At 35.6% G+C, this 11,610-nt stretch overlaps 2 protein-coding genes across 2 annotated transcripts; both read right to left on the bottom strand.

Annotated features, from left to right (window-relative positions):
- Positions 1-381: 381 nt before the first annotated feature.
- Positions 382-3,319, bottom strand: LOC110739082. Its single transcript, XM_021919532.1, has 3 exons — positions 2,346-3,319; positions 1,373-2,213; positions 382-474 (listed from the first exon to the last, which is right to left on the bottom strand). The coding sequence occupies exons 1-3, from the start codon at positions 3,317-3,319 to the stop codon at positions 382-384; spliced, it is 1,908 nt and encodes a 635-aa protein (XP_021775224.1).
- Positions 3,320-4,198: 879 nt separating this feature from the next.
- LOC110739089 lies at positions 4,199-11,271 on the bottom strand. Its single transcript, XM_021919545.1, has 3 exons — positions 10,298-11,271; positions 9,325-10,165; positions 4,199-4,222 (listed from the first exon to the last, which is right to left on the bottom strand). Exons 1-3 carry the CDS (start codon positions 11,269-11,271, stop codon positions 4,199-4,201), a joined length of 1,839 nt encoding a protein of 612 aa, XP_021775237.1.
- Positions 11,272-11,610: the final 339 nt, after the last annotated feature.

The raw sequence follows: 11,610 nt of genomic DNA, 5'->3' as shown, positions 1-11,610 counted from the left end.
CATGAGCGAGTTTGACATCCCAATCTTTGGTGCTTTTACTAACCAAGGTCCTAAGCAAAGAACCTAGTACCCTATTCACCACCTCGGTTTGGCCATCGGTTTTGGGGTGATGTGAGGTAGAAAACAGCAACTTGGTTCCCATAAGACGCCACAAGGACTTCCAAAAATGACTTTGGAACTTTGTATCTCGATCTGAAACAATGATGCGTGGGATTCCATGGAAACGAACAACCCCATCAAAATATAATTTCGCCACCTTCGCAGCATCTTCGGTTTTATGACAAGGGACAAAGTGAGCCATTTTTGAAAAACGATCAAATACCACCATGATTGAGTCCTTACCTCTTTGAGTTCTAGGTAAAGCCACAATGAAATCCAAGCTTATGTCTTCCCAAGGTCTCTCCGGAATTGGCAATGTCTTATAAAGACCCTTGTGAAACACCATCTTTGCCCTTTGACAAGTAGAACAACGTGCTACAACACGGTGAACAGTGGATAGCATATTAGGCCAATAAAAGTGAGCTTGAAGAAGCTCCATAGTCTTTTGAACTCCGAAATGGCCTGATAAACCTCCCCCATGCGCTTCATGAATCAACAAGCTTCGAATTGGACATTTGGGAATGCATAACCTATTTCCCTTAAAAAGAAAATCATCTTGTAAGGAAAATAATTCATAACTACCACTCACGCATTTCTCCAAAATGACCTTGAAATCACCATCTTCCTTGTAGTATTCTTTGATTAATTCGAACCCAAGGACTTTCGCCTCAACAACTCCAAGTAAAGTATGCCTTCGAGATAAGGCATCCGCAACAACATTTGCCTTTCCACTCTTGTACTTTGATGAAAAGTTAAATGTTTGCAAGAATTCCACCCACTTTGGATGTCTCGAATTCAACATCTTTTGGCCATGGATAAACCTCAAAGATTCATGGTCAGAATGAAGTATGAAGGGTTGTGGTCTCAAGTAGTGCGACCAATGATTCAAAGCTCTCACCATTGCATAAAACTCCTTATCATAGGTGGAATAATTCAGCTTGTCTTGGCTCAATTTCTCACTAAAGTAGGCAATAGGACGCCCTTCTTGAATCAACACGGCACCAATCCCCTTTCCGCTTGCATCACACTCAACTTCAAATGGCTTTGAAAAATCTGGAAGTGCTAGGATGGGTGTATTGCACATTTTTTCTTTGATCACTTCAAATGCCTTTAGAGCTTGAGGAGTCCACTCAAATGAGCCCTTCTTTATGCACTCGTTGATAGGGGTCATGAGAGTGCTGAAATTACGAATAAACCTCCTATAAAAGGAAGCTAATCCATGGAAAGAACGGACCTCCGTGAGTGTCTTTGGACTAGGCCATGATTGAATAGCCTCAATCTTTCTAGGATCAACTTTCACACCTTCTCCTGAAACAATGTAACCAAGAAAAGTGACCTCATATAGCATAAAATTACATTTTTCAAGTTTTCCATACAATTTTTGTTCTCTCAAAACCGTAAAAACTTTAAATAAATGTATCAAATGTTCATCACCATCTTTGCTATAAATAAGGATATCATCAAGGTACACCACTACGAATTTGCCAAGGAAAGGCCGCAACACCTCGTTCATCAACCTCATGAAAGTGCTAGGTGCGTTGGTGAGTCCAAATGGCATCACGAGCCACTCATACAAGCCGTGCTTGGTTTTGAAAGCGGTCTTCCATTCATCTCCTTTCCTCATCCGAATTTGATGGTAACCACTCCTCAAATCCACTTTTGAAAACCACTTCGAGCCACTCAGTTCATCAAGCATGTCATCTAGTCTTGGAATTGGAAACCTATACTTGATAGTAATATTGTTAACAGCCCTACTATCAATACACATGCGCCATGTACCATCCATTTTAGGGACCAAAAGAGCAGGAACAGCACACGGACTCATAGACTCACGTACATACCCCATACTCATCAACTCCTCAATTTGTCGTTGCAATTCCTTAGTTTCCAAAGGATTACACCTATAGGCAGGTTTGTTAGGCAAAGGAGCACCTGGAATGAGGTCAATTTGATGTTCAATTCCCCTTAAAGGCGGTAACTCTTTCGGTAACTCATCGGGAAAAACATCCTCAAAATCCTTAATCAACTGAGCTAATTTGGGATTTTGACTCACAAAATTCTCGTGGATCTCTTTAGAGTACAACAAGTATAATTCCTCCTCACCATCAATTTCCCTTTCAAATTCCTTAAGGGTAAGCAATGACACCTCCTTTGATTGTTTAGGATTTTGTGAAAACCGTGGGGGTGGTAAAGGGTGCAATTTTTTTTGTTTTCCTTGGTGAGTTATAGTGTAAGTGTTATGGTACCCATCATGTTGAGATTTTCGATCAGTTTGCCAAGGTCTACCAAGCAAAATGTGACAAGCATCCATAGACACAACATCACACAGTTGAGTATCATGATAAGACCCAATAGAAAAACTAACCATGCATTGTTTCCTAACTCCCGTGCTAGAATTAGAGTCCAACCAACTCAACTTATAAGGATGTGGGTGATTTGTCGTTGAAAGACCAAGTCTAGCTATCAAGGTTTTGGAAACTGTGTTTGCCTCACTACCACCATCAACAATTAAATCACATACCTCGCCTTTAATCTTGCACTTGGTGATGAAAATATGTTGCCTTTGCGGTGCTAAGGGTTCGTCAACGCGAGCTTGCAACGCCCTTCTCACAACCAGATTTGTTTTGGGCTCTTCTTCGGGGAAGCATTGTTCTTCCTCCTCGTCCCCTTCATTAGAATTCACGTCCTCCACTTCTTCAACCTCGAAATCCTCCCAATTGATAGTTTGATTAGCAGTAAGCTTTACCTCTTGTATGGTCAAAGCTCTGGAATTTGGGCAATCCTTCTTAAAATGGCCCCTTCCTCCGCACTTGTAACAAACAATGTCACTCATTTTGAAATCTTTCTTGTCCTTCTTAGGTGGATCGTTGGCTTTGACAAAAGAAGAACCCTCCTTGACAGGGAAGGTTGGTCTTCGTGCCACTTGAGGGGTGACAATCGGCTTCTTCTTCTTCCTTTTTGAATCAAACTTGATCACAAATTTGCAAGCTTCAGCAAAGGTTAAATTGGTGTAGCCTTCAAGTTTGTCTTGCAACTCTTGATCCAACCCAGCCACGAAACGTCCCATCTTGAGTTCTTCATTCTCCGTGATTTCACACACGATAGAAAGTCTGTCAAACTCTTTGATGTAGTCCTCAACCGATTCTCCATTTTGTTGCAAAGTGCTCCACTTCACATATTGACTTTGCTTGAAATTGTGAGGAATAAAGCGATCCCTCATCCTTTTCTTTAACTTGCTATAAGTAGAAATGGATGCCTTACCCCTAAGAGTACGTCCCCTTTGCTCTCCTTGTAGCCAGTTATCTCCATAGCCTTTCAACTTCACCTTAGCTATCTTGTATTTTTGGAACTCCTCTTGAATGTCCTTGTAATCGAAATACCTCTCCAAGGATTTCTCCCATTCCAAGTACTTTTCTGGATCAAGTGTCCCATCAAAGGCAGGGACGTCCACTTTGAGACTCTTATCTTCCCTCCTAGGTGGAGGGTCTTCGCCTTGATCTCTCCTATCATGCTCGTTCATGAGCCTTGCCATCAAGGCAGCAAGGTTCCCTTGTAGATTGGCGTTGGTTTCGGCCAACCTCTCTTGACTAGCAACGGATCGATTAAGAGCTTCCAAAGCTGTCCTCAAGTCTTGATTTTTTCCCATGGTATGTAGGTATTCGACCCCTTTGGAAGAATTTAAGAAAACTCTCCCCCTACCTAACGCGCCAAATGATGTGTAAGCAAGGTGAGAAACTTGTTTAAAAACGGTCTGGAATGCGTGTTGCGTTTAGTTGAATTAGAAGTATCAATGTAGAGTAACTAAGAAGGATTAGGGGAACTCTCACCCTTAACCTTGAGGATATAACAATGAGGAACACTCACTCACTTGTTTGGGCGTAGTAGTGATTAGGGAACTCTCACCTATTCGACAACTACCAGTTTAAGTCTTAGGAACTCTCACTAAAACACAAACTCTTCAAATTGAGATAACTCTCAAATTTGGAAAATAAAACCTGACTCGCACAAGTCAAATTTGGATAATACACTCGTGTGTTTCTTGCAAATTTCTGGACCATCTTTTATTGATCATTAGCATGCTATTTATAGCTTTAGTACATCATTTAGTTGCCACTACACTTAGCTAAAAAAAGCAACAAATCAGAAATAACAAAACTGAAGATAAGGGTAGATTAAGTGGCTCATAACCGTCCAACTTAATCCCCATTACAACTAATTATTACTCTAATTAAGAAAGAGTAAAACAAGGGAAGAATAACTCCCAAACGTTCAGTAAATTGACTCCAATCATGCTGTCCAAATTCGTCCTCCAAAGCAGCCTTGAAATGCGCCTTTGTAACTTCCCATTTAAGCCTTCATTCAAGCTCCTTTATTACGAAGTTAAACCAGCTTGAAACTCTCCTTAAAGTATGCATTAAATCAGCCTACATTCCCCCATTATTGAGGTAATTAGTCACGCTCAATATGGTACATCCAGTTGAGGAATTATATGGACCGTGCACACCAAAATCCATAGGAGCAGCATCGAAGAAAGTCTTGGACAAAATCAATCCCCTAACGTTCAACTCTTGGACTGGAATATCCGAACCTTGGCCACTTTGGTCAGTTTGACTTTCATTTGATTCAATTAGCTTTGTAGAATGCATTAGACATTCGTTTGATTCAATTAGCTTTGTTTGAATGTGTTTGACTTTCATTTGATTAAAATTTTGTAGATTTCATTTTACTTTCATTTGATTCAATTAGCTTTTTTGAATGCATTTAACTTTCATTTGATTCAAAAAGCTTTGTTTGAATGTGTTTGACTTTCATTTGATTCGATTAGCTTTGTTTGATCGTGTTAAATTTTCTTTTGTTTCAATTAGCTTTGAAAAATGCATTCGACTTTCATTTGATTCAATTAGCTTTGATTGAATGTGTTTCACTTTCATTTGATTCAATTACCTTTGTAGAATGCATTTGAGTTTTATTTGATTTAATTAGCTTTGTTAAAAGCATTTGACTTTCATTTGATTCAAAAAGCTTTCTTTGAATGTGTTTGACTCTCATTTGTTCAATTAGCTTTTTAGAATGCATTTGACTTTCAATTGATTCAATTAGCTTTGTTGCATGCATTTGACTTTTATTTGTTTCAAAAAACTTTGTTTGAATGTGTTTGACTTTCATTTGATTCAATTAGCTTTGTAGAATGCATTGGACTTTCATTTGATTCAATTAGTTTTGTTGAATGTGTTTGACTTTTATTTGTATCAAAAAGCTTTTTCTGAATGTGTTTGACTTTCATTTGATTCAATTAGCTTTGAAGAATGCATTTGACTTTCATTTAATTCAATTAGCTTTGTTGAATGTATTTGACTTTTATATCATTCGAAAAACTTTGGTTGAATGTGTTTGAATTCATTTGATTCAATTAGCCTTGTAGATTGCATTTGACTTTCATTTGATTCAATAGCTTTGTTGAAAGCATTTGACTTTCATTTGATTCAAAAAGCTATGTTTGAATGTGTTTGACTTTCATTTGATTCAATTAGCTTTGTAGAATGTGTTTGACTTTCATTTGATTCAATTAGCTTATTTGAATGCATTTGAATTTCATTTGATTCAAAAAGCTATGTTTGAATGTGTTTGACTTTCATTTGATTCAATTAGCCTTTTAGAATGCATTTGAATTTCATTTGATTCAATTAGCTTTGTTGAATGCATTTGACTTTCATTTGATTAAAAAAGCTTTGTTTGAATGTGTTTGACTTTCATTTGATTTAATTAGCTTTGTAGAATGCATTTGACTTTCATTTGATTCAATTAGCTTTGTTGCATGCATTTGACTTTCATTTGTTTAAAAAAACTTTGTTTGAATGTGTTTGACTTTCATTTGATTCAAAAAGCTTTCTTTGAATGTGTTTGACTCTCATTTCTTCAATTAGCTTTTTAGAATGCATTTGACTTTCATTTGATTCAATTAGCTTTGTTGCATGCATTTGACTTTCATTTGATTCAATTAGCTTTGTAGAATGCATTTGACTTTCATTTGATTCAATTAGCTTTGTTGCATGCATTTGACTTTCATTTGTTTAAAATAACTTTGTTTGAATGTGTTTGACTTTCATTTGATTCAATTAGCTTTGTAGAATGCATTTGACTTTCATTTGATTCAATTTGTTTTGTTGCATGCATTTGACTTTCATTTGTTTAAAAAAACTATGTTTGAATGTGTTTGACTTTCATTTGATTCAATTAGCTTTGTAGAATGCATTAGACTTTCATTTGATTCAATTAGCTTTGTTGAATGCATTTGACTTTCATTTGATTCAAAAAGCTTTGTGTGAATGTGTTTCACTTTCATTTGATTCAGTTAGCTTTGTAGAATGCATTTGACTTTTATTTGATTCAATTAGCTTTGTTGAATGCATTTGACTTTCATTTATATCAAAAAGCTTTTTCTGAATGTGTTTGACTTTCATTTGATTCAATTAGCTTTGTAGAATGCATTTGACTATTATTTGATTCAATTAGCTTTGTAGAATGCATTTGACTAATATTTGATTCAATTAGCTTTGTAGAATGCATTTGACTTTCATTTGATTCAATTAGCTTTGTTGAATGCATTTGACTTTCATTTGATTCAAAAAGCTTTGTTGAATGCATTTGACTTTCATTTGATTCAAAAAGCTTTGTTGAATGCATTTGACCTTTATTTGATTCAATTAGCTTTGTTGAATGCATTTGACTTTCATTTGTATCAAAAAGCTTTGTTTGAATGTGTTTGACTTTCATCTGATTCAATTAGCTTCGTAGAATGCATTAGACTTTCGTTTGATTCAATTAGCTTTGTTTGAATGTGTTTGACTTTCATTTGATTAAATTTTTGTAGATTTCATTTTACTTTCATTTGATATAATTAGCTTTTTTGAATGCATTTGACTTTCATTTTATTCATAAAGCTTTGTTTGAATGTGTTTGACTTTCATTTGATTCAATTAGCTTCGTTTGATCGTGTTAAACTTTCTTTTCTTTCAATTAGCTTTGAAAAATGCATTTGACTTTCATTTGATTCAATTAGCTTTGTTGAATGAATTTGACTTTCATTTGATTCAAAAAGCTTTGATTGAATGTGTTTCACTTTCATTTGATTCAATTACCTTTGTAGAATACATTTGAGTTTTATTTGATTCAATTAGCTTTGTTAAAAGCATTTGACTTTCATTTGATTCAAAAAGCTTTCTATGAATGTGTTTGACTCTCATTTGTTCAATTAGCTTTTTAGAATGCATTTGACTTTCATTTGATTCAATTAGCTTTGTTGCATGCATTTGACTTTTATTTGTTTCAAAAAAATTTGTTTGAATGTGTTTGACTTTCATTTGATTTAATTAGCTTTGTAGAATGCATTAGACTTTCATTTGATTCAATTAGCTTTGTTGAATGCATTTGACTTTCATTTGTATCAAAAAGCTTTGTTTGAATGTGTTTTACTTTCATCTGATTCAATTAGCTTCGTAGAATGCATTAGACTTTCGTTTGATTCAATTAGCTTTGTTTGAATGTGTTTGACTTTCATTTAATTCAATTTTTGTAGATTTCATTTTACTTTCATTTGATTCAATTAGCTTTTTTGAATGCATTTGACTTTCATTTGATTCATAAAGCTTTGTTTGAATGTGTTTGACTTTCATTTGATTCAATTAGCTTTGTTTGATCGTGTTAAACTTTCTTTTCTTTCAATTAGCTTTGAAAAATGCATTTGACTTTCATTTGATTCAATTAGCTTTGTTGAATGAATTTGACTTTCATTTGATTAAAAAAGCTTTGATTGAATGTGTTTCACTTTCATTTGATTCAATTACCTTTGTAGAATGCATTTGAGTTTTATTTGATTCAATTAGCTTTGTTAAAAGCATTTGACTTTCATTTGATTCAAAAAGCTTTCTATGAATGTGTTTGACTCTCATTTGTTCAATTAGCTTTTTAGAATGCATTTGACTTTCATTTGATTCAATTAGCTTTGTTGCATGCATTTGACTTTTATTTGTTTCAAAAAACTTTGTTTGAATGTGTTTGACTTTCATTTGATTCAATTAGCTTTGTAGAATGCATTAGACTTTCATTTGATTCAATTAGCTTTGTTGAATGTGTTTGACTTTCATTTGTATCAAAAAGCTTTTTCTGAATGTGTTTGACTTTCATTTGATTCAATTAGCTTTGAAGAATGCATTTGACTTTCATTTAATTCAATTTGCTTTGTTGAATGTATTTGACTTTCATATCATTCGAAAAACTTTGGTTGAATGTGTTTGAATTCATTTGATTCAATTAGCCTTGTAGATTGCATTTGACTTTCATTTGATTCAATTAGCTTTTTTGAAAGCATTTGACTTTCATTTGATTCAAAAATCTATGTTTGAATGTGTTTGACTTTCATTTGATTCAATTAGCTTTGTAGAATGTGTTTGACTTTCATTTGATTCAATTAGCTTATTTGAATGCATTTGAGTTTCATTTGATTCAAAAAGCGATGTTTGAATGTATTTGACTTTCATTTGATTCAATTAGCCTTTTAGAATGCATTTGAATTTCATTTGATTAAATTAGCTTTGTTGAATGCATTTGACTTTTATTTGATTAAAAAAGCTTTGTTTGAATGTGTTTGACTTTCATTTGATTCAATTAGCTTTGTAGAATGCATTTGACTTTCATTTGATTCAATTAGCTTTGTTGCATGCATTTGACTTTCATTTGTTTAAGAAAACTTTGTTTGAATGTGTTTGACTTTCATTTGATTCATTTAGCTTTGTAGAATGCATTAGACTTTCATTTGATTCAATTAGCTTGGTTTGAATGTGTTTGACTTTCATTTAATTCAATTTTTGTAGATTGCATTTGACTTTCATTTGATTCAGTTAGCTTTGTTAAATGCATTTGACTTTCATTTGATTCAAAAAGCTTTGTTTGAATGTGTTTCACTTTCATTTGATTCAATTAGCTTTGTAGAATGCATTTGACTTTCATTTAATACAATTTGCTTTGTTGAATGCATTTGTAGAATGTGTTTGAGTTTCATTTGATTCAATTAGCTTTGTTGAATGCATTTGACTTTCATTTGATTAAACAAGCTTTGTTTGAATGTGTTTGACTTTCATTTGATTCAATTAGCTTTGTAGAATGCATTTGACTTTTCTTTCTACAAAGCTGTTTGAATGTCTTTGGACTAGGCCATGATTGAATAGCCTCAATCTTTCTAGGATCAACTTTCACACCTTCTCCTGAAACAATGTAACCAAGAAAAGTGACCTCATATAGCATAAAATTACATTTTTCAAGTTTTCCATACAATTTTTGTTCTCTCAAAACCGTAAAAACTTTAAATAAATGTATCAAATGTTCATCACCATCTTTGCTATAAATAAGGATATCATCAAGGTACACCACTACGAATTTGCCAAGGAAAGGCCGCAACACCTCGTTCATCAACCTCATGAAAGTGCTAGGTGCGTTGGTGAGTCCAAATGGCATCACGAGCCACTCATACAAGCCGTGCTTGGTTTTGAAAGCGGTCTTCCATTCATCTCCTTTCCTCATCCGAATTTGATGGTAACCACTCCTCAAATCCACTTTTGAAAACCACTTCGAGCCACTCAGTTCATCAAGCATGTCATCTAGTCTTGGAATTGGAAACCTATACTTGATAGTAATATTGTTAACAGCCCTACTATCAATACACATGCGCCATGTACCATCCATTTTAGGGACCAAAAGAGCAGGAACAGCACACGGACTCATAGACTCACGTACATACCCCATACTCATCAACTCCTCAATTTGTCGTTGCAATTCCTTAGTTTCCAAAGGATTACACCTATAGGCAGGTTTGTTAGGCAAAGGAGCACCTGGAATGAGGTCAATTTGATGTTCAATTCCCCTTAAAGGCGGTAACTCTTTCGGTAACTCATCGGGAAAAACATCCTCAAAATCCTTAATCAACTGAGCTAATTTGGGATTTTGACTCACAAAATTCTCGTGGATCTCTTTAGAGTACAACAAGTATAATTCCTCCTCACCATCAATTTCCCTTTCAAATTCCTTAAGGGTAAGCAATGACACCTCCTTTGATTGTTTAGGATTTTGTGAAAACCGTGGGGGTGGTAAAGGGTGCAATTTTTTTTGTTTTCCTTGGTGAGTTATAGTGTAAGTGTTATGGTACCCATCATGTTGAGATTTTCGATCAGTTTGCCAAGGTCTACCAAGCAAAATGTGACAAGCATCCATAGACACAACATCACACAGTTGAGTATCATGATAAGACCCAATAGAAAAACTAACCATGCATTGTTTCCTAACTCCCGTGCTAGAATTAGAGTCCAACCAACTCAACTTATAAGGATGTGGGTGATTTGTCGTTGAAAGACCAAGTCTAGCTATCAAGGTTTTGGAAACTGTGTTTGCCTCACTACCACCATCAACAATTAAATCACATACCTCGCCTTTAATCTTGCACTTGGTGATGAAAATATGTTGCCTTTGCGGTGCTAAGGGTTCGTCAACGCGAGCTTGCAACGCCCTTCTCACAACCAGATTTGTTTTGGGCTCTTCTTCGGGGAAGCATTGTTCTTCCTCCTCGTCCCCTTCATTAGAATTCACGTCCTCCACTTCTTCAACCTCGAAATCCTCCCAATTGATAGTTTGATTAGCAGTAAGCTTTACCTCTTGTATGGTCAAAGCTCTGGAATTTGGGCAATCCTTCTTAAAATGGCCCCTTCCTCCGCACTTGTAACAAACAATGTCACTCATTTTGAAATCTTTCTTGTCCTTCTTAGGTGGATCGTTGGCTTTGACAAAAGAAGAACCCTCCTTGACAGGGAAGGTTGGTCTTCGTGCCACTTGAGGGGTGACAATCGGCTTCTTCTTCTTCCTTTTTGAATCAAACTTGATCACAAATTTGCAAGCTTCAGCAAAGGTTAAATTGGTGTAGCCTTCAAGTTTGTCTTGCAACTCTTGATCCAACCCAGCCACGAAACGTCCCATCTTGAGTTCTTCATTCTCCGTGATTTCACACACGATAGAAAGTCTGTCAAACTCTTTGATGTAGTCCTCAACCGATTCTCCATTTTGTTGCAAAGTGCTCCACTTCACATATTGACTTTGCTTGAAATTGTGAGGAATAAAGCGATCCCTCATCCTTTTCTTTAACTTGCTATAAGTAGAAATGGATGCCTTACCCCTAAGAGTACGTCCCCTTTGCTCTCCTTGTAGCCAGTTATCTCCATAGCCTTTCAACTTCACCTTAGCTATCTTGTATTTTTGGAACTCCTCTTGAATGTCCTTGTAATCGAAATACCTCTCCAAGGATTTCTCCCATTCCAAGTACTTTTCTGGATCAAGTGTCCCATCAAAGGCAGGGACGTCCACTTTGAGACTCTTATCTTCCCTCCTAGGTGGAGGGTCTTCGCCTTGATCTCTCCTATCATGCTCGTTCATGAGCCTTGCCATCAAGGCAGCAAGGTTCCCTTGTAGATT

The sequence above is a fragment of the Chenopodium quinoa genome, unplaced genomic scaffold (genome assembly GCF_001683475.1).
Source record: "Chenopodium quinoa cultivar QQ74 unplaced genomic scaffold, ASM168347v1, whole genome shotgun sequence".
Classification (NCBI taxonomy): Eukaryota; Viridiplantae; Streptophyta; class Magnoliopsida; order Caryophyllales; family Amaranthaceae; genus Chenopodium; species Chenopodium quinoa.
This window is presented reverse-complemented; position numbering and strand designations above follow the sequence as displayed.